This window comes from Micropterus dolomieu, linkage group LG21, assembly GCF_021292245.1.
Source record: "Micropterus dolomieu isolate WLL.071019.BEF.003 ecotype Adirondacks linkage group LG21, ASM2129224v1, whole genome shotgun sequence".
NCBI classification, from domain to species: Eukaryota; Metazoa; Chordata; class Actinopteri; order Centrarchiformes; family Centrarchidae; genus Micropterus; species Micropterus dolomieu.
The window spans coordinates 25850078-25874752 of NC_060170.1; the positions used below are offsets into that span (position 1 = coordinate 25850078).

The following is a 24675-nucleotide window of genomic DNA, read 5'->3' on the forward strand; positions in this document are numbered from 1 at the left end:
TTACGTATATTTACAACATGACAGAGATCATAGATAAGATTAGAAAAAGATAGCAGAGGAGAGTTGATTTGTTGTGTCAGCAAGAGAGCAAAAGATGTGAGCAGAGAGAAGGTATGTGGTTTTTGATCAAGTGAAGGGGACAGAAAAGAGAGAAAGAAAAAAGGGGTCAGTGCTGAGTCACTGAACATCTTGTCAGTTTATGTTAAAACATGTGTGATATATGTATGGAAGATGGTTGTTCAGCTGATGCAAGGCATTATGGGAGCAAGGACAATGCCATCAAGAAAGCTGGGGTCACAAGACGTGTGTGTGTGTGTGTGTGTGTGTGTGTGTGTGTGTGTGTGTGTGTGTGTGTGTGTGTGTGTGTGTGTGTAGGTGCTTGTGTGCATGTGAGAGAGTCTGGGCCTCTGGGCTGGTGATCTGTGTGGCCCATCTTTTCTCTCTCTCTCTCTTACGTAAATCTTCCTAAGCCCTCTAAGGCTCCTTGGACCACAAAAAGAAGACTAAGAATAGATCAGGATCCACACATACAGACACACAAATTCATTTCCTCAACCGATGTGTTTGTGCAAGCAGACAGCAGTACTTAAATCTATTCTCCGGTGCTGATATTTCTGTAGCATGTTTGTGCATTAGTCTGTGTTTGTTCTTAAATCCAGCTCTGTGTCAGTGAGACAGATCTTTTAGTACCAGTACAATGCCGACAGTGCAAGAATCTACAATCTACAAATCTACAACAATCAACACAAGGTTTTTGACCCCAGCAGCCCAAGGCCAGGCGTATTTTGCATTAGCACCACTTCGGTGACTTGCATGTTACATTAGCCATCCTTAGATAATGCAATTTATATTCCTGTTTTTGACGTCTGGCAGGCATACAGTATTCAAGACGTGAGGCGCTAAACCACATCCTGAACTTGACAGCAGCATTATACACTACTGAAACAGTTCTTCTTTCCCAGGGGCAAAATACCGGTGCTACAGCAAACAAAATAAAACTATTTGCTGAGAAGACAAAGGCTACACTTAAAAACAATAAATAAATATCTTACCTATTTGTTTTCTCTTGTATTTAATCTTTAAGTCTGACTTTACTTAGATCAAATCAAATAAATAGGCCGGCAAAGAGAGGTAATTCCACCTGTTTTGAAAGAAGTCTCAACAGTGATTGAAAGTCTTAAAAAAGTAATGGGAAATACATTGAAATACACTGAAGAAAATTATAAACGCAACACTTTTGTTTTTGCCCCTATTCATCATGAGCTGAACTCAAAGATCTAAGACTTTCTCTATTTACACAAAAGGCATATTTCTCTGCAATATTGTCCACAAAATAGTATAATATATACTATAATATATATATAAGTATAATAGTAATAATAGTGAGCACTTCTCCTTTGCCGAGATAATCCATCCACCTCACAGGTGTGGCATATCAAGATGCTGATCAGACAGCATGGGTATTGCGCAGGTGTGTCTTAGGCTGGCCACAATAAAAGGCCACTCGAAAATGTGCAGTTCCATCACACAGCACAATGCCACAGATGTCGCGGGTTTTGAGGGAGCGTGCAATTGGCAAAGACGTCATAACTGACTTGAGTGGGCAAATGCTCACATTTGATGGCGTCTGGCACTTTGGAGAGGTGTTCTCTTCACAGATGAATCCCGGTTTTCACTGTACAGGGCAGTATGGCTTCGTGTGAGTGAGCTGTTTACTGATGTCAACGTTGTGGATAGAGTGGCCCATGGTGGCGGTGGAGTTATGGTATTGACAGACGTGTGTTATGGACAAAAACGAGATACTGTGATGAGATCCTGAGGCCCATTGTTGTGCCATTCATCCACGACCATCACCTCATGTTGCAGCATGATAATGCATGGAAGCTGAAAACATCCCAGTTCTTGCATGGCCAGCATACTAACTGGACATATCACCTATTGAGCATGTTTGGGATGCTCTGGATCGGCATATACAACAGCGTGTTCCAGGTCCTGCCCATATCCAGGGTTAGAGTTGAAGAGGAGTGGACCAACATTCCACAGGCCACAATCAACAACCTGATCAATTCTATGCGAAGGAGATGTGTTGCACTGCGTGAGTCAAATGGAGGTCACACCAGATACTCACTGGTTTCTGGACCCCCTCAGACCCCACCAATACAGTGAAACTGCACATTTTCGAGTGGCCTTTTATTGTGGCCAGCCTAAGGCACACCTGTGTGCAATACTCATGCTGTCTGATCAGCATCTTATGCCACACCTGTGAGGTGGATGGATTATCTTGGCAAAGGAGGAGTGCTCACTAACACAGATTTTGACAGATTGTGAACAATATTTGAAAGAAACAGGCCTTTTATGTACACATAGAAAGTCTTAGATCTTTGAGTTCAGCTCATGATGAATGGGGGCAAAAACAAAAGTGTTGCGTTTATAATTTTGTTCAGTGAACTTAGGAAATCACATAGCACTGCATGAAATGACTTTTTACAAAGGACATTCTACAGGTTCTACAGGCCATCTTTACTTTCACTAAGGTAATCTCTGAAAAGATCCTACCCCCAAGGAATATACACTCCCAAAGCATTACATCACAGCTCACACTCGCAAACACATAGGAATTCCCATTAGCACTTTGTTAAAGGATCATTATCATGGCTTAGTCTGTTTGAGGTCATGTTATGTGTTACATGCCTATGCTCTTGTGGTTAGAGGAAAAACATTTTTTTAACAAACTAGGCTTACTGCCTATGCTTGGGCCAGTACATCTTTATGTTAGTGTGACACTGTACTCCATATGACATTGTAGAGACTAAGGGAATGCACTTTGCAGGAAACAGCTTTACAAAGGCTTCTAAGAGGGCTAAGGAAATTTTAGCCCCATACGGCTTTTGAAGCTGTCTTGACCTATCTTTCAGAAGCAGCTGTTTGAAAGTCAAGTGTGTGAAGGTGAACATTAAAAATTAGTACCAGAATAATCCATTACAAGTGCTGCTTTGCACTGAACTATTTAAAGGTTCAACCTGCAGCCAACCCAGACACCCTACTTATTGTAGTCATTAATATGTAGTTGTTCTTTGACACAATCTAAACATTAAGGAAAGATGGACAGCTGTGACAGAGATGGTCAGTTGGCCCCTCCCCTTCAGTGTCCTCTTTACATTAAAATACAAGTGACACCATACAACAGTATTTTTCAATTTCATTTGTTTACTTCTGCATGAGCATACAGAGCGTGTTTTTACTATTGCACTTTTGTTCAGGCAGGTCAGGCAGGTCAGGATAACGTGATTAGAGTGGCCTTAAATGTTTGCAACACAGAAAAAATAATGTCTGAATGAATAGGAACTATGCATTAGGCTTCAAGTGTGACAATATACAGTTTGTCAGCCAGTGTGTGTGTGTGTGTGTGTATGAACATACAGGTTTGTGTTGTATGTACATCTGAATGACAAAGCTCATGTGAGTCAAATGAAAAGGCAAACAAGTCCACTATGCTGTCACTAATAATTTACCACCAGCACTAATAGATAACAAATGGCTCGACCAGTGACTGTTTTTATTGTGTGTGTGTGTGTGTGTGTGTGTGTGCGTGTGTGTGTGTGTGGTGGAACCTAACTACAAAGGTCATCAGTTACCAGATTATGTAAGAAGAGAGACACAGGCACTCACACATGCACAAACACCACAGGCATGTCCAAAAAGAATGAGATTTGCGATAAAGAAATTAACTTGTCTCATGCAGGCATATGTGTCACTCTGCAATCACGCAACCTGGCATGACAACCCTCATCAGTCAGTAAGTCAAAACACTATTGTGAAAGTTGCTAACATCAGAATCACAAAGACTTTACATATAATGCATGCTACTAAAACTGCTTACAAGAACAATGTTTACAAGTCAGTACGGCATTGTTTTGCTTTAAATACATTTCTTAAGTTGCAAAGGTTAAGTTTGGCTTAGCCTATTTTCAGGCTGAGATGGTTTCCTCAACCAGACTGTTCCTCTCTTAACAAAGCATGTGATAGTCTGGGTATTATCTGACAATGTGATGTTTTGAGTTTTCAACATCAACAAAAGGCTGCAGAATGGGGGGAGGTGTATGAGGGTGAAGGAGAAGCAAAGTGTCAAGGGCATAGAGGAGGCTAGTGACGGAAGTTGAGTAACAGGGTAATGAGGGACATGGGGGAGATGAGGGAAAGGGGAGGTGAGGAGAGGAGTCTGGATTGGAGTTGGAGGAGAGGGCATGGCTCAGATGAACGAGCGGGCGAACAGAGCTGGAAAAGGAGGGGAAGGAGTTGGAGGGGAGGTTGACGCCTGGAGCTGCAGACGTCAGGGAGGCAGGCAAGCAGGAAACAGCTGAGCTGGCATTGCGTCTTTATCAGCTGACTGCAGGCTGACAAAGCATACAAGACATTCGGACAGGCTCGTACACACATACCAAAACACACACAAACAGAAGCAGACTGTGCAAATGTACAGACACAGAGAGAGTGGAAGAACACAAGAGAAGGAAATTTGAGCCACAAACTGAACTACACACAGCATACAAAACGCACAGTCTGTCATGCAGATACACTTGCAAAAAGGTGACAGGGCGACACGTTACACAAAGCACATCCACCCACACTTGACTGATAACTCACGGACTGCACCATGTGATATGTACATGCATCTGTGTATAGATGTTTGTGAAGTCTAAGTGCCTGATTGTGGCTTATGACTAATTAAGGGACACATTAAAAGATTGAAGATATAAATTAAATAGATAAAATAGCAACATAGAGAGAAATTTATTGTTTCACAAAAGACAAAAAATAAAACACAAAATAAGTGAATTTCGATAAATACATGAATTAATAATGGTCTATATACAGTACTCATTTAATGATGTATGAGGTGTATCTTTTCTGCGTTACTGTCATGTGGTCAAGTTTGGTCACTGTCATTTGAATTGGTAGTTGCGGATTTTGCTTTGGCAATAAGTACTTCTGCTTTTCATGCCAATAAAGCAGCTTTAATAGAGGCATGGGGAGTAAGAGGATAGAGTGATGATCCAATCATGTCTGGTGGAGGAAGGATGTAACAGCTTGAGGGCAGAGTTCAACTAGAAAGCGTGGCAACTGGATTACACAAAAAACAACTTTGGGGAAAGTAAATGTTATGTGGACCTGTTTATGTGGGTTTGACAGATTAGTTACATTCTCATTGTAAGTTATGTTCTCCTGAACCAGCCAACCAACAATGAATTTGGTCACATATTAGGCCTAGAAAAATGTGTCAATGCCTTACAAATTTTACAGCCAATCTCTTGGCTGCACCAATTGTGAAAAATGCAACATATTGCAAAGAAGTTAACCTTGTGGTCGGCCAGTAACTGTGTTATTAGGTCAGCAACTAGGTTCTGGCAGCTAGAATGTCCGAAACTGTGTGTGTTTGTGTGCCTGTTTCTGTATATGTATCTGCTCACCTGCCATAGGCAAATCGTCTGTCTTTGTGATGATCCCCAAATGTGTCCCAGAGCCTCAGGGACACACTGACCTCATCCACTACATCACGAGATCTCTCCAACACCTGCAACATAGACGCATATCCCTGTAATCAGGTCTTAACTTCATTGTGATATTTGTGTTTTTAGTGGAATTGAAGGATTATGCAATAACTAGGCTAAAGGAAAAAAAACACTGCACAACGTCAAACTGCATGGTCAACATCTTTGGAATTAAGTTGTTTTTCATAGGCCTGAAAATAAATGTTTTTACCTATGTTACAAATGCACAGTAAACAGAATTAGCCTTAGTACCATGTCCAAAAGTGTTTGTCTAGGTGATGCTCTTTCCACACACTGTGTGGAAGTGTGTATATGTGTATGTATGTGCCCACCTCTTGGCATACACGGTACTGGTCGATGGCCCAGACGGTTGGCACGTGGGTGGCAAGCAGCTGATATTGTGTGAGGGTGGCATTGCAGGCCCGGGCACAGATTAGTCTGGTCTTGCCTACTGCATTATCCCCTACCACCACACATTTAATGGTTTCCACATTGGGCCGCTCATAGTCTGTGTCTATATCCATGGAGAGGGCCCTGGAGAACAGGAGATAGGAGCGAGAGAAAAATAAAAGAGGTTAATTCAATATTCATGGAAAATTAAAATCACATTGATAAAGCATCCCAGGAGGAATGACACTGGATTTCAATAATGAAAGCAACTGGCATCAGGTACAGTAGCTTCTAACTGCTTTGTTAAGGCTCTAAGCACCGGTAGCTGTACTGACCAATTTACAGAGTCTTCTGCCAAACTCCTCAACAGAACACATGGTTCGCAGGCTGAGGAATAGAGGGACTGCAGAGCTATTTCTGTAACAGCGCACAGTGAGAGAGAGAGAAAGACAGACAAAAAGAGAGACAGTTCCCTTGAGCTCACCGTCCTTTCCTACCCTTGTCTGTCATCCCCATATCTGATCCCCTTTTGATGCACTGATAGCATCTTCGCTTCAGAGAACACATAATGCAAAGTGATGAAACATCTACCTTGGCAGCACAAATGACAGACAATAAAATCCTTCATAAAAGGCATTTGTAATTAACTATTTTTAGGTCATTCGGGAGCCCAGGAGGAGCTGTGCATCACCTTTTGGGGTCAAACATATTTATTGTAGGCATGCACAGAGGAAAAAACACAACAGAAAAAAGTGTGGTTGCATGTTTGACCACCTGTCAAATCCTAACCTTAACACAAGGCGGAGGTGGTTATGTACACAGCTCAACTGACTTCCTCTTTTTAAACCACACATCACTGTAAAAGGCTTAGCAAGATCCCCTTTCCATAAACTGCTTACAAACATTTCTGACATGTCAATGTTGTTACCCATGTTAATACTACCCATTTTTTTAAAAACATTCCAAGAAGACTGTTCAATTGCATAACCACCCCCCACACACACAGTTAGACCTGTAGTCAGCTAATCAGTCATCCATCCAACTAGTTCAAAGACTCACCCCACGGCCCCATAAATAGAGCATCTAAAACATTCATTAAGACCTTCTCTTCTTATTCCATTGATGTGGATGCTGATGTCCAGCACTGACATATACCAGCAGCTAAAAATGGCATCAATTCATCGGACACATGGGTCATGCATGCACCCCTGCTATTCAGCCATGACCTACTCTCCACATCCTCACACACACCGACAAGTTGTTCATAATACCACTGCTGCTATGTAGAACTTATTTATCCCCCACATAATTCAGACATCACTTTCCATTGTCAACAACAACAAAAACATCTTTCCTGTTAAAAAAAGTCCCAATTACATCAGCGAGGAAGTAAAGCGCAGAGAGCCTACCTTTGTCTATCTGAGCTGAAGAAAAGTCTCTCTCAAAGAGGCTGTTTCCTGAATGGTCCATATAGAACAGATAGAACTGTGCCTTTGAAAGTTATAAATACCCTTTTTTTTCCCTAGTCACCTGTCTGGCCACAACACCTTCAGAGGCACGTACTACAGGTAGAGGAGAGAGATAGAAGAAGCAATAAAAAGTAACCACAACCTTGCACTTATCTAACAGCTAGCTCCCTAATGGTAATGGCAGCTGCCAAAGCAGCAGTAGGCAGAGTGTGACAAACTACACAAGTGGTCCTGAAAAACCCACATATGTGGCAAAGGAATTATGAGCAGAACAGGACAAAAATGAGAGGATGCACAGTATTGTTAATTCCCAGAATTTCCAATGCAATAGTAGATAAGTAAAAGGGATTGCAAGAGAGACTAGACAGGGAGGGGATTATTAGAGTCTTAGAGAGAAAAAGAGGGACTGTCAGCCCAGCATTACAATCCGTCAGTCATGCCATGGGGATCATAAGGGCAAGACCAACAATAACTAAGTCTGCTCAGGTGATCAAATCAAAGCTTTTCCTGCTGATGCTTCTTTCTACTGTCAAATGTGTGGTTCTCTAACAGAAAGAGATAGAGGAGGGACCTGAGTACAGTTGTAGATCCTCTACTTTGACCCACAGGGAGTATGGAAGTCAGTACATGTATGTGCATGTGAGCGTGCTTGTATGCATGTGCATGTGGTAATGAGCTTAGGGACGGTCTGTGAGGCATAGAATGATGAGGAGCAGTGATGTAACCAGGAGGCGGCATTGGTGACGGTGTGGACATTTTCTCAGGGGGATCAAGAGTACCCGGCTCCCAGATATCATCCTCCATCTGAGGCTCTGCATCAGGCTCCGAGCAAGAGTCCAGTCATGCATCAGTCCACACACATAACACAAATGCCTACTCACACATCACTGAACTTGATAGATATGCACCTGCTCTCAGGTTTGTATTTGAACCTTATGAGCTTTCACAAACTTCAACAATTATTTATAATTGCATGACTGAAGGATGAGCAGAAGCCAGAGACTGTGAGAGCAGAGTGGTGCAGCTCAGAGTAGTAAAAAGAGAAACAGTAGAGCTCAAGTTTCATTTTTAGCCAACAATCTATAGAGAACTATATAGAGTAGTCTACACTTCATCTGCTGGCCAGTGTCATCTTCCCAACAAGGCTGCAAGGACAATGAAGACTCGGAATGTAACAAATAAATGTGTGTGTGAAAGAGAAAATGAGATTCTGCCCCAGTTTTTTGTGCATGTGTTATAGTGACATATTGACGGGTGTAGGCAAGACCACAGTGATAGGAACACTGTGACAGGAACTCAGACGCCCACTCAACACACAAACGCCGACCTTCTGGTTTACTCTAGAATGTCACGGATTGAGTCTGTGTGTGTGTGTGTGTTCAGCGCAGGAGGACTAGACAGACAAAGAAGCTCATGCATAATTTGGTCAGTGCATCTCAGTTTGGCTTTGCTTTAAGGCCAGAGGGGGTTTCATAAGGAGATGGATTACAGATCTCTCTTGTTGCAGACTTCCTGGCATCTTTACCTTTTGTTTTTTTATACACACCCGTTGCTTCCATTCTAAATCCGTTCATTTATCCCTCTGTCTGTCTAGCTCTGTCTGGTTTGTTCCCAGCTGCGCTGACTCAATCACACCTTCTGACCCGCTGACAAACTCCCTCACTCTCTTTCCCATTCTGTATTCATCCTCCAAATGCAATGCTCCAGCTCTCAGTTATTCCATCCTTCACTCATTGTCTTTTAGTAACCTCCCTCCACCGCCCCTCTTTCATCTCCTCTGCCAGTTTTACTCTCACATTCGACTTCATGCCCCATCCGCTATATTTATACATGACCTCACACTTTTCTGGATAGCAATCAAGGAGCAGCATTAAGCACACAGTCCTCCCACACCCGGTCTACTTCCCCTTCTGTCTCCCTCTCTCTGTTATGTAACACCTTTAGCGATCCACTGGCAGCAACTGCTCGTCCCAAAACCCTCCATAGTGGCCAACCCGCTTCTTTCTTGTCCTCTTCCTTGGGGCTAGAGTTCACCCCAATGCCCTAACAAAGCCGCCTGCCTCTCCGCTTCTTCCACCCAGCCCTGCAAAAATATGACCTCAATAACCACCCACTTTAAACATGGTCCAGCACTTGCACACTCACACAAAGCAAAGGGGTTTACACTATCATGGGCTTGACTGCATAGTTAAAGTGTCCATGTGTAATTGTTGGGAGAAATTATGGTTACACGTGCAATCATGTATGCAACCTAATTCTTTTATAATATTTATTCTCAAAATCTGCTCTCGTGGCAGAAAGTATCTACTCATTCATACTTGTGTATGCTTTTAAAGTGTATATGCTCTTGTGTGGGAAGGAAAGTGTGTGTGTGTGTGTGTGTGTGTGTGTGTTATACGGGTGTTTGAGACAGTGACTGCCACAGGCGCAGCTGGCACAGACTGGTTACATAATCTGGTCTGTAGCCTCTGCTTGGCACCATGGAAGGCTGACAGTAGACCACAGACTCGCACACACTGGCACAGACATACATACCCACACGCACGCCGGCACGTACTTGCTTCACCTACTGCAGATGTTACGGCCTGTGGCAGACAGTGATATGTACGCATCGATCCTAACAAATGAGCAGCATTCCCGCCTGTTTGGGAAAGCCTTCTTCGTTTCGTCTCTCTGCTCAAATAATGAATTGAAAACACAGAAAGGCTCCTCTTGATGCCTTCATTTCCTTTATCGCTTATTTTCCTCCTCCCCTATCCATATTTTCCACCTACTCTTTCTCTCCTTTTCTCCAGCTGTCTTAACTTATTTATCTTTATTTTGTTTTGTATTTCATGCCCTTATACTTTCCAGTATCCACTCGAATACAGAATATTTTTATACAACATTATCTCCCAGTATGCCTGCCATTCACTTTCATTTCATTCGCTTCTGCTTTCTTGCCCATTGTTACTATTTTCTTTTCAAGACTTTTCTGATGAGCTGTCAATTCCTTTGCCATTTACCACTGACAAGTAAAGTGCTATATGATTGCTTTGGCGCTGTTTTGAGAGGTCAAGTCTTAATTAAAAGGGCAAAACATTCTTGCCAAAAAAGTTTCCATCATATACAAAACACACCGGCTTTGCAAAGACAGTTTCATATTAGCACAGGTCATTTAATTACCATTGCATACTCAAAATGCAACCAGGACACAATTATCGTACATAAGATACATATAGAATGTTCTCATACTCTGCATCAGTGATAGATATGATAGCCTCATTTTTGATGTGAGAATTAGAAAGTATTTTAAGTGCAGCATTTTATGTTTTACTCTAAAAATCAGAGTCAAAGAATTTGTGAATTACTGTAACACTGAGCAGACTCAGTCAGTGACCCAAATATTATTCAAACTTTGTCGATGGAGAGGTGGATTAAGTTTGCCTGAAAGACAATATTCCAGGTCACATATCTCCTTTGGGAATGTAACAAGAGATTTAAACATAATGTAAAATCATGTTTAAAAATGGGCTAGAATATAAAACCTTGGTCCTTACAATTCAAAAATAGCCTGGACGCTAATGATCAAACTATTGTACACTATATAGTTACATATCACCAACAGTGCTGGACACAGATAAAAGTAAAATACTTTTTCACACCAAAGCTCTATGGGCCATTTTATAACATACTGGCTTCAGGCCAAAGAGGACACACACATCAAGCATAAAAGATACACACAATTGTAAGGTCTATTACTTCCATGTTCCTCCCACTAAAGCCTGATACAGGGGTCAGAACATTCAAGCAAGCCATATAATGCTGGCTGACTCTTCCATGTGGGTCTGTCAGTGCTGCACTATGTTATCTCAAAGCTGTTGACACAGTCAAAGCGTTTGGCATAGTGCCTAACCAGGACAATAACTAGCTCTGTTCCAGATCCATCTGACGGTCACAGTATACATAATGACAGCCCCCATCATTGAGTCACCAACAGTAGTAGTGACAGAAGGTCAAAAACCAAACAAAAAGTTTTACCAGCAGGCTGAAATAAATACTGAATTTAAGAACACAAAAGGAGGGGCCACACTAACAGGGTGTCCATTAATAGACATCTTTTCAGGAGATAAATATATTGGCCAAAAGACAAAGATTGCACAATATGGAAGAGAGGTGTGCCAAATGGTTTCGCAATGATATGATTTAATGCTGATGATGGGAAATGAAAATATTGTCAATTCAAAACTCCTCATGTAGAATTACTTTTGTTATTAATTTCCTTATAGAAGTGAGTCTTCCCCCTGCCACCAGCTACTTGGGTAACACGAGCCTTCGGATGACGTCATAGCCACAGGATCAGTATTACTGTGTGTGTGTGTGTGTGTGTGTGTGTGTGTGTGTGTGTGAGTGTATGCGTGTGCGTGCGTGTGACCATGCGCGCGCAGGTGCCGTTTTGCAAACTGAGATTCTGCACGTTATCTATTGTCTCAGTAAATAGGCTACTGTAGCATCACCACACTCATCAATGAAAAGCACCTCGTGTGCTCCCTCCCCTTGCAGCCATTCATAACCACCTGGCTCATTCATATTTTTTTTGGAAACCGATTCCACAATCAATCTATTGTAGCCTACTGCATTAATTGTCATCGATGTCTGGGGATAAATGCAGGATACACAGCGCGGTCGTAACATGTCGATGTTGTATTCAGGCAGGTGAATATCAGCCTGTATCCTAAATGATGCGCTGCTAAGTCTTGCATAACGTGCCATGCCCATCAGCTGCATTTCAACACTGAAAGGCTCTAATAACAGCAGTCTGTGCAGCACGCGTGGGATTAAAAACTAACAATAATCTTCCATTATAACATCTCTTGCTTAAAAGTTTTCATACATGTGAAATATAAGAGCCACTGGTATTATTGTTAAATCCAATAAAGTCACCAAAATGTGAATTTAACAGCTACAGTCGATGATCTCAGAATATTTGGAGAAAAAGATATTACAAGCTGTGTGTGGATTGTTTTGTGCATAGCAGGAATTGCACTGCTAGCATGTGAACCAGTATTCCTGCAGCTGGGGTCCCTACCTTCCGACGGTTCCGGAATTGACCCACATGCCACACTGCTGGTGGTTCAGCCGGTCACTCAAACCGGACAAAGGCGCGCCAAGAATGAAGAGGTGGCCGCGGTGGTCCCGTTGTTTGTCAAAGAGCACGTATAACTACAGACGTAGCACAGGACCTCTGCCTTGTCACATCCTCCTCTTACTTCCCCCCGCTGCCTCCTTAATCTAACGTCTCACGGTCGTCAACAAGTGGAGCACTCGCTGCGGCAGTCCTGATATAATGCTTTGATTTTAAACGGAAGCTTTTTTGGATGAAATCTAAACATAACTAGCATAAAGACTGCTCTAGTCTGAGCCACCCTGCTTATGTTGTTGTTTCCCCAGCTGATTCCCTCTGAGGCACGCCTCCACGACTGCGCGTCACGCGCAAGTCACCCAACTCATGTTGTGCTGCGTTCAGGTGCGGTCAGAAAAAGGGACATTTTCAGTAGAGCGCAGCTCGCAAGTTATTTCGATTATAATCGATAGGCTACATGGTTACTTCTAGCCGTGACACGATGGTAGACTAGAGACAAAGAGGAATTAATGGAAGAATTTATAGTAGAGAACGCTTATACAATAATTAAAATATCAAAGTCAAACCCTGGCGTTTTCATTTTCACTTACAATTTCAATTTTGCTCTGTTTAGTGACTTCTAAAATTAAAATCAGCCATCAAATAGCTTTCTTCTACATAAATGTTAACCACCAAAAGCTATTGAACGATCCAAACAAGTTGCACTGACTTCAACTGTCCGATATTTGAGCTGAGGAGGAGCATTTTAATGTGTCATCAGAGATTAGAACACAAGAGCCAATCATATCTGCAAAGCTGTGCACTTCCTACCCTGTTAACTCACAACATCCTGCAATGCATGCTGCCTTTTGTTGGTGGAGCACTCACATCTACCGCTGGGCTGGTTATAGATACTCAATCCCATTATGACTCTCAGCTGTCATTATTAGGCTACGTAGAGAAGAGGGATGGTGAACTTAAAAGAAAAAGAAAAGGCATGGCAAACATTTACTAAAATAAATAAAAATCAATGATTATTGTGTAAAATTAGAAATATCCATCTGGATTTATCTTAAACTCACCTTTAATCCCTACTCATACATATAAATCATGCTCTGTCAAAACTATAATCCACATAAATGATGTAATAGAGTAGTTATTACTCATGGGCAATGGAGAGAATTTTTTTTCTATGGTTATTCTGGGTGTTCAGGCATAGCAACTACCTACCACATAGCAACACATGAGTATTTCTACAAAAGCCAATACAAGAGCCAAGAAAAAAAGGCAGATCATGGATTGCTGTGGAAAGTAACCCACCTTTTACCCTCATATTTTTCCAAGATCTCAATGTCTGGGAATTCATTTCTGTAATGTTAAGCTGTACCAGAGAATAAAAATGCTGCCATGTCCCCAATAGGCAAAAAAAAACAACTAAATAAATGTGATGTTATCCGACTGAAGACTTTGCCCAGACATGTTACTGAGACACAACCTTCTTTTGAGTCCATCTGGCTGTCGTTATAGCCATGCCTGCAAATTGAGATAAAAGGTGAAAGTGGAATTTGTATTAGATTACATTTTTGATAACAATTCATTGGGGATATTTTCAGTGTTTTGCCATGTAGGGACCCAGGACAGTCTGATCCACCAACTTTCTTTCATGACGGTGGAAGACTGAAGACAGACATCTACTGGTACAATCTGGTACTGACCTCTCTGAAATAAAGGAGTATAAACTCTGTCTGCTACATTATGTCAGTGCTGTCATTCAAGGACACTGCACAGAGAGTTACATCTCTGTCAGATATCCTAGTGTAGACCAGCAGTGGCTGTCAGACAATATGCCGCAAATCTATTAATTGACTCTTGGCCTCCTCAGTCTATCCCTGCAAACTCGTAAAGGTATGTGTTTTCATGTACATGTGCTCTTGCACACAATATGCAAAAGCACACAAATGATAACACAGCACCAACACCACAATTAAGTGAACAGAATTTCAACGTACAATAGCGGAGATGTCTGTTTTATTTAATTGTCCAGAGTTGTCTTGAAGCCATGAGAAAACACTGCCCCCTGACCTGGCTGGCATGGCCAGAATGAAACAGCATGAAAGATGGGCTGGAATGCTGCTGGGGATAGCAGGGGGAAATGTGGAGAGGCAGCCCCTTTGTTGGAGAAGTGCACTTGTGAGAGAACTCTCAAGCAGCACAGGCTGAGGTGATGTCTGGCCTTTTCAGCTACAGTTATACAAAAAGGACTGTGTGGCTTTGTTTACAATCTTTATGGCTCTTTTATTAAGTGTGTGGGAAGACTACTCCCATAGCTTTTACACTTTGGTGAGATTAAAGTTGGAAGAATGAGCTGAGATCATTCTCTGGCATGACTACTTCAACAAACAGGGTCCTGCTGCTTGGACAAACACTCAGTTTAGTTGGCAGTATATTCAACCCCATCCAATGTTCCTCAGGTTTTACTGAAGGATTGGTACGTTTACATTTGTTTATTTAGATGAAAACATTTCGTTCAAGTTCAGTAAATCACAATTAATATCCAATATGACTCAGTTAACAAGTATTTCCTCTTCAAAGTACATTTCAAGAGAAATTACATGGTTAAATGTATCATTTGGTTTGCTGAAAAGTGATACCAAGACGATACCCTTTTCCCTTTTACAATACTTTCATCTTACCTCTGAAAATCCACTCACTTTTCATCACACATTCAGAAAAAGGCTTCATTTTGCCATCAACAATCCACCATTTTAAAAATGTATCACCAGTTATTACAAAATAGTCGCTGGTGTGTGAGTAAAATCCTCCACTTGTTAACATTATAGTGCAAGTGATAGGCCTCACCTCAGATGGATTGATTTCAAATGACATCAGGAGTTTATTTAATATTGAGCAATGGATATCAGGTATCATTTTCATGGCCACAGAGCATCTTTGAAGGAAACTCTTCGCTTCTTCTCATCCCCTCCCGTCCGCTCCTTCACTGACCCTATTCTCACCCCTACAGCTCGCCCAAATACCCAACAGGCCAGCACACCCCTTGTCCCAGCACTGTACTGGAACTGTTCTAAAGCTGTCAAAACACTCAGCTTCTCACACTCCCCGCATCCACAGAGAGTTCGCTTCAAACACACACTGTCCCAAGCACTAATAAAAACACATACACACACACTCGCAACACACACTCAATGAAAATAAGTCTACATGTAGCCCAGTACATTGACACAAGTAGGTCAGAGCTGCAGTGGTCTTCCAAACAGTCCTCCAGCACCATGGAACTGATAACAGTATCAAAGATTAAATTCTACCTTCAGCCCTGACACACACATGCAAACACACACAAGAAGAAACATTATATGCCACGTGTATGTATATAGATCTACAGAATGAGATCATTAGCTAGAGTTGCCCTTGACTTTAACCTTCTTTGGATATCTATGACCTGGATGACTGAGAACCATCACAGACATCATTAGCTTGTTTTTTTTTGGCAGGATGACTTTAAAACACATTTTTGTTTTGCAGAGGGACAAGAAAAAATGCAACAACAAAGGATTTTAAATTTGTTCCTCTGAGGAGAAAAGGTCTACGGTGTGAGAAATATGACTGGAGGCTAAAGTTAAATGAGTTTGTGGAAAAATGGCATTCCTAAAAATTCCAGACTAATTCATAGAAATACGCATACATCTATGTCAAACTCTGACTTTGAGTCTCTTTTTCACTCCCACTCTTAATCTTTATCTCACATACATACACACACACTTTGACATGCTGAGATGTGTTGCCAGAGCCGGCACCCTGGCATGAAACAGAGTGTGTTTTGTAACAGCTGGCCTATTTGGCGATGGGTGATGGGCATGTTAGCAGAGTGTGAGTTTAAGTGAAAAACATTCAACGCCAGATAAGAGACAGACAGAGTGCAAAAGAGAGAGAGTTAGGCAGGGGACATTGTTTACTTGCAAGGTTATCAGTAAACTGTCTTATCTACAGTCAGCCGGAAAACTCTATTTGTGTGACCAGCTGTTGTTGCCTCATTATATCCTAATGAAGAGATATCACTCAATTGGTCACAATAGAAAAAGGAAAACACTACAACAGAGAGAAAGGCAACAGAACACTAGTCAGAACGCTACATGTTATTTTGTGCAGACATACATCCTTATATCTCTTATGCGCAGTAAAAGCAGATTATTGTACAGATTCATGTCAAAAAGGCTGTAACAGACCATTTTAATTAGACCAGGTAAATAACCCTCGTGTTTTATTGGCATCACCATTTCTGCATTCTTTTGAAGTACCAGAGAAACTATACAAAAATGTTTCTTTGTATCTAATAAATATTAAGTAAAAAGTCCACAAACTGGGTGGTAATTCTTCCTCTTTGAAGTGTGGTTATGTTGAGAGATAATACTGAGTCAGCTGTGAAAAATATATGAATGTATATGTACATTTTTTGTGTACTTTTAAAACATCAGTCATCTACTACAACGCATATTTATAAGCTGCTGTCATAAAATGAGAAAAAGCCATGAAGCAGAACTGGGTATGATTAAGATGTATGAGCTATTTAACGGTGTCCAAGGTTTTCAGCATCCTAAACAGAAGATAAGACACTTTGTGTTAACATACTTTTCACCAGGTATTATTCCCTCAGTACCAGAGTATGTGGAATGCCCGTTTGTGAGTCTGACTCCCAGACTGTAGAGTGTTCATTGACACAATACTGATGTATGATTGAGTCAAGCCTGTGCTGGTGACGATGGGCCATGATGGTGGAATATGTCAGGAATGTAAAGTGGCTTGAGGTCCTGGGCAAAGGCTGAATAGAGGTGGGAATAGCTGAACTGAAGGATAGGATGGTACGAGGGTGGGATGAGTGAAGGAGAAAACAGCACTGCTGAGGGTGGGATAGGTGGAGGGGGCGGGGTCTCTGTTTTTAACTGCCTGCTCTCTGCCTGAGAATAAACAGACCACTGATTATTATATTAATGCCAACTTAAATGTTTCACAGTGAGGTGTCTGGCTCTTGCAAAGCGGTGCCTGAGATAAACAAAAACACAGTGCTGCATATACCTCACTGTCCACAACTAGTTGCCTCCCGACTGCCAAATCAGCCAGTTTAGAGTCATGTGGCATCTGGTACACCCAACCACCACCAACAACAGCACATCTGCCACTATCAGGACATACCCATGTCAAGTTACCTCAGCTATCTCGTGGCTATGGTTTTCCTGGCATGGCCTCAGGTGCCATCAGTAGTTAAAACATCTCAAAGTAGGACACACGCTTTGGTGTGAAATTCAAGTGATTCTGTGGGCTTTCTGTTTAATTGTTTTCTTGTTTGTATAATATCCATGCCTGTAATTTTACCATCCAAAATCACACCCTAAGACAGGAGAGTGTCTAGGGACACACAATGTGGGGGGAAAATAAGGGGGTTAGAGAATTTGAAGGGTTGGCTGCATGCTCTAAATTCCTGAGTGGCAGAAATGTTCTGTGATAAAGGCAAACTGTGCATAGTTGAGGGAATGAGTTAGGTATATGTTGTGTCCATGCTGGCTTGAGGGGGTTCAGGTTGCACAGGTATTTCTTGCTTGTCTTGCTATGCTTAAGTTCATGTATGTATGACACATAAGACATACATGCGGCAAGAAAAACATAGAGGCATATATGCAGACACAAATAACTCCCACTAACAAACACAATTTTAATATTATGTGCACACACAAACAAACAAATACGCACACTCTGCTGGATAGAGACACACAGGTCAGTAGAGGTGCCTCTTATGCTGTGGCTGTCAAGTGGCAGGGCTAATCTTATTAAGGTTCTCTTCAGCTGCTGCTCCTAACTCTTAAAGTGATAGCTCACTTTGCTGGGAAATTAGCACATTTGAATCTAAGCTTTTTAAAACCTGAGATGTTTCCTTTTGTTGTTTGAGCACAATTCGTACTGTATTAAATGTACTAGATGTATGGGTTTCACATGTTCTCCAAAAATTTGAAGCAAATGGAGAGTGAAGTGAAAAATCTACATTTGCATTAAAATATCAACAGATACGCAGATATTCTGTGTAGATCACAGTAGCTGGATGACTCATAAGTGGGCACATGTGCTAGATAGTACAGCTAATACTCCAGAAAAGTGAAAGATCTCACCTTTGGAAGTGAGTGCTGAGTCAGTTAGCTTGGCGGATTCTTTGACTGCACAGGTATGAGGGTATTAGAGGGATGAAGATGAGCTAGGTGTATAGGTCAAGAGCCTGACTGTAGATGACGTCAAGGTGGGGTGTGTGAATCAGGTTGAGGAACGAGACAGATATGGAAATGAGGATGAAGATCAGGGAGGAAGGGAATATAGACCAGAGCTAGGGTAAAGCTAAGGACATGAACTGCATAAGCAGCTAAAGACGACAACTATAGAAAGAAGAGATAGAGACTGAAAGTCTGATGTGATCTTGTTGGCAAACCAGTGAGCCTGGTCTAAAATCCCTACTAAAAATATGAATACTATCTGAATGCATCAGTATTCAGGGTGTCCAATGTTACCAATGGTGTGCATTTAAATACCAATGTTTATTATTTAAATATGAATAGTGCTGTCACAATGCACTTGTAAATAAACAGGTGTAGTATATCCCATAGTTATTCAGTATTATCAGTATATACTTTCCATTGTGATGTTGGACTACACACCAAAAGGCAGAAAGACAAATAACTGCAAAATGACTGAATGAATATGTTGAGGAATAGAGAACAGACCCAGGACTGGCACATGACGGTGGGATTCTGACTCACCGGGGTCATAATGATGTCAAACATCTCTGCTATATCATGCCTTGAACAAGTTTAACAAATGTAATCCACTGAACATGTTCTCTATGCCACATCCGATTGGATTTATCACACTTTACTCCCCAGATACACGGAGGATTCAATGTCAGCTTGAAATTGATTTAATCCAGTTATAATCCCTAGTAATTTCTTAATATGTTCTTTAGCAAATCCATCAGCAGGGATAAGGGGGGAGGTTATGTGTCTTACATGGGATATTTTATTCCTGGACCGTGTTAATATGGTGATAGCAAAGAAAAAGTAAATGGTTGGGGTATTAGAATCACTGTTTAGATTATGTAAAAGAGGAAACTCCACATGTTAAATTAAAACAAAGGGGTGTCCCACTTTCTTATCATCCTACCTCTTCTAGTTTTTATTGCATTCTATGATGGATTCTATTGTATGATGGATTTTCTTTTTCTGAATAACTGCCGATGCCAGTATGAAGTGTCCAAAGTCCATTCTCCTTTATTCAAGGCACTGAGACTAAAACCAGGTGTTTACTGATGACCTGTCAGGTAGCTGAAATACAATTGGCTGTTCATTGCATCACTGTAGCTGCCCTGTTAATAGTCACCTAATGAAGGTCACCACGTAACAGAAATTGAAGATACATGTCTACTTGCCATTTGTTGTGATACTCTGTGCTTTGTAATAGTTTTTAAGGTGAATAGGTTCTATATGTAATCCTCAATAGAGCCAACAGTATCAAATGCCTTCATTCTATTTAAGTGCAGTGATAGGTTACCATACCAACATCATGCTCTAGAGCCCTGTACGGTACATTTAAGAGCATTATTGACCAGCCCATTAATGGCAGATCAATGGGTGGCCAACAACAAAGTACTGTAATTTGTGATCTCCCGGGGGGTCTTTCCATCAATACATGAAGTCCATTACTGGTTGACACCTCACTGCTACCTGTAGAGATGTTGGGAATGCTGGTAACCTCTCTGAAATGTCTGCAGCCACTCTCACAGTCTGGTGAGGATGTATCAGAGTAAACTATAGCTGAGACAACAAACAGGAAAAGGTGAGGGAGGGCAAACAGAGCTCTCATTACTCTCGTATAGGAGGTTTTGCTGCTGCAATGTGGGGCATCTAGTAATGTATTAACACACAGGGACAGCCATATTGCTAGATTATTAATTCTTTAAAAATGTATAAAATGCAATTAAACTGTACAAAGTTCTGATCAATGTGACAGCAACCAGGAAAAGAGGCAGTAGTGAAGGAAAAATGCTTAAGTTGTGAGGAAAGAGATGCATTTGGCCTCAGCACAGGTCAGTCAGTATTCCAGAAACAGCTTGATCAAACAGAGAGTGAAGCCAAGTCAAACACTGGACTTCAGTCTGACACAGAGAAGCAGAGCTGAGGCCCTGCCGAGATCACACTGCACACAGTCCGCACATCAAGCCAGCACACTCTGACCCCTTAAAATTAAGTTTACCTGGGATGTTATATACTGCATATATCCAGTATATGTGTGTATATATATACTGTTATGTTCCCAGATATGGAAATAGAATTGCAGTATGTAACTGCTATAGTTAGGTAAAGTTTATAAAACTGTAAAATATATTAGCTCAATACAGTTGTTTTGTTGTTAGAACTCTATAACATCCAAATTGGTGTTCGTGTAAAAGATTAATATCTATCTTTTTCAATGTGACTAATCCTAAATATCTATATTGGTATCGAGCTAAGAAATCTCGTATCATCCATCCATCCATCCATTGTCAACCGCTTATCCTGCGTACAGGGTCGCGGGGGGGCTGGAGCCAATCCCAGCTAACATCGGGCACAAGGCGGGGTACACCCTGGACAGGTCGCCAGTCCATCGCAGGGCCACACATAGACGAACAACCACTCACGTACGCACTACGCACTCACACCTAAGGACAATTTAGGGTAGCCAATCAACCTAGCCTGCATGTTTTTGGACGGTGGGAGGAAGCCGGAGCACCCGGAGAGAACCCACACAGACACGGGGAGAACATGCAAACTCCACACAGAAGGGCCGGGGCAACCCGGGGTCTGAACCTTCTTGCTGTGAGGCGACAGTGCTAACCACCGCACCACCCTGCCGCCCCATCTCGTATCATACTGCCTCTATTTAAAACACACTGTTGCTCACAGATACAGAAATAGAAAAGAGGAAACAGAGGGGAGGGAAAGGAGTGTAAAAAGCAAATATCAGAGACAGACTGAGACATAGACAGACAAATAAACCACATTACAGAGAGCCAAGACATAACAGGAAGGTCCTTTGCTGTGTTTACTTCAAATAGCCTGCCTGTTGTTTATCCATTTGTGCTGCTCTGTTTGTTAGAGTTCCTCATATTGTATTGCACTTGCACAAACAAAAACAAACCCGTTGTGAGGTGAAAACCTCGCATCTCACAGACAGAGCAAAACAACAATGTATTTATCTCAATGGCAATGCAGTTTTTGATTTTATCCAGTAGGGCTTTGAGTGGGTGTTTTAACCCTGAGAGGTCAAACCATTTTCTCAGGCAGCAGAGGAGCCATGTAATCCTTCAGCTGGCCTGAAAGCACAAAAATCACCAAATGTGGAGATGTGATTTTCACCTGACACCATGTGGAATGCAATACCCCACATTGTGCTTCAATCTGTCAAAATGGAGGTCAACATGCATGAATGCCATTAAACAAGACAGCACAGGCACATTCACACCCACACACACAAACACACACAGCTGATACATTATGCACAGTGGGCATCCTAAAATAGTGTGATGGAAAAATCTATACTGGTGTCTGGTTATTTCTGCACTGCCACGACATGGCCTAGTGATACAACCAGCATACAATAGTCACCGCATACAGTGACCACATGTCATTCACCTGCCAAGCTGCAGAACGGTTACACAGGCTTTAATCATTCAAATAAGGGCAAGGGCCAACGGTGTTGAAGCTCTTTTGGATGGTGCATTACTGTTGATCCCAGCTAATCCGAACCACTTGTGAACAGAGGTCATTCAGACCAGAGAAATATTCAGATGAAACACACAGATACTCTGGAAATTTGTATACAGAATGTAACATATAATCATATCAAAATGTCCTGTGCTATTTTTGACTTTTAACCATTTAGTTTAGAAATACATGTCCCTACTGTTTTACTTATCATTGTGTCGAGGTGGAAGTAAAATTTAACATTAAACCATAACAGCCATAATGGAGCATAACAACACTGAAGAAGTCAATATTTCTGCATAACAAGACCTCTGTTGAGAAATGCATCAGTATTAAGTAGCACATGATTTTAAATAGGAGAGACGATTGACGATATTGATTAAATATTAATGTTCAAATGAGAGCAATGTACTCTAGTGGGAGGTAGAGAAACAAAGTCACTGCCAAACTGTATGACGAAGTGAATGTCCTTAAATGACCAAAACTGATTTATCTAGTTGTATCTAGATAGAAGCTAAAATTCACAACATTTTACCTGGTTTAAGTGTGTTGCTGAATTGTAATGAACCAACATAACTTTCAAGTTGTATTACGTTTTCCTGTAATTTTTTTTACTTCAGGGAAAGGCCCCTGAAGTATGCAAAGACTAAAATTAGATCCAAGCTGAAACTGGCTAACCAAACCACATAATAAATGGTGAGTCAATTTCAGATTTTCATGGGGGGAGCAAACCACAGAGACAGGAGTCAGACTAACACTGACTGGGATGATGACAGAGTTCTCATCTGCAACTTGCTACCCTCAATCAGCAAATCTGATTCATCCATTCTGGTGTGTGTGTGTGTGTGTGTGTGTGTGTGTGTGTGTGTGTGTGTGTGGAGAGAGAGAGACAGGAGAGAGTGTCAGTGAGGTTGCATCAGCCTCCCAAAACTGCAAAAATTCCGGCATCCCTCGATCAAATCACATGTGACTGATTACGATAGATTAAAATAGGTGTGAAGGACAAAAACCTTTACCAGTGGACATGTACACACACAACAAACACAAAGGTCCTGCTGTTTCATGAGTGGCTTGGCCAACACTGAAACTGGTCTGACCCCGATTAGCAGGAATGGCACCCTTGGGCGTTTCTCTCACTACAGATTAGTTCAAAGCCTCCAGCTCTTACCAGAGAAGAGACAGACACACATAGACAGGCTAATAGTGTCAATGTGTTTATGTCTATATGAAAGTGTTTGCAAACATAGGTACGCAAGTTCATGTGCTTCTCTGTCATTGTGTCTGTATCTGTGTATGTCTACTAATAAGTATGGGTGTGTTGGAAGTTGTTTGGATGCATACAGGCCCTTTGACTAAAGAAACCAACTAACCATTGTTCTGGTGTCCCATTAACACCAGAAATCTGTGCTAAAATGATATGAGGGCAAATGTCTACGTGACATTGAGCATGCAGTGGCACCTGCAGGAGTTTTTTTTCTCTCTCTCTCTCTCACACAGACAGTCACTGAAGCTGCCGAAGGTGCTAATTGGGGGGTTCTTAATTCTCAATTAATGGAAGCTACAGCTGCTGAATAGTGTGTGTGATGGGATGTGCGTTGCTGTTATTACAGGAAGGCAGGTGGATAGATATGCAGACAAGACGTGAAAACAAACAGATAGGAGAAGAGATAGGCAGCCAAGGATTGAAAATGAGAGACACTACAGTTAACCACATTGTGTTAACAACACAGAAGCCAGACATATGGGGCTGTATGGTCTCATGCAGACATGGAAAGTGGTTAGCGCATGGAGCAGCCTCCTAAGTCCTGTAGGGGATGCGGTGGTACCCCACAATACACACATAACTATCTTTATAAAAGCCTCAGACCTCCTATGGAGTGAAATGTGATCTGTGATTGCAGAACACATGCCCTTGAATACCTAGTTGGCATATCATCAGCCATATGACTTTGGAGCCAATTCACCCAGGGGATCGGCTTTCCGCCACAAATGAGAGGAGCAGATGCTAAAGAAAGAGACACCCAGGGATCAAATTGCATACAGAGCTGCACACATACAAAAATATGCATGCATAATGACACGCAGATGCACAGGAAGATATATTTGTTGCAGCAATACATCCACATCACCATGATACACAGAAGCGCACACACACAAACATGAACATAAATAGATGTGAGCTACAGCCAAGCCACCAAGCTGTGCCTCTCGGTGTCTGTAGCATAACATGCTGTCTCATTCTGAACACACAAGCAGACGCACACATATGCAAGTACCTGCCAACATTAAGTCAGTAAGTAACAGACTTGGTGAAATAAAACAGAAAAAAGGGCTGAGGACATAAATATTTAGATGCAATCACTTACTGTATCCAT

The 24675-nt window shown here is 41.7% G+C and overlaps 1 protein-coding gene across 4 annotated transcripts in view; it reads right to left on the bottom strand.

The window, feature by feature from the left end:
• rhobtb4 (Rho related BTB domain containing 4) overlaps positions 1 to 24675 on the bottom strand; it is a 44372-nt gene that overhangs the window by 15353 nt on the left and 4344 nt on the right. For 3 of the 4 annotated variants that reach the window (XM_046035094.1, XM_046035095.1, XM_046035093.1), the window contains 2 exons: positions 5882 to 6083; positions 5469 to 5572 (listed from right to left, as the gene is read on the bottom strand). In XM_046035094.1, coding sequence (XP_045891050.1) covers positions 5469 to 5572; positions 5882 to 6073 — 296 coding nt within the window. In that variant the 5' untranslated portion in view covers positions 6074 to 6083. Of the gene's footprint in view, positions 1 to 5468; positions 5573 to 5881; positions 6084 to 12476; positions 12820 to 24675 lie in introns of those variants that run through there. The other variant, XM_046035092.1, reaches the window with a different exon arrangement.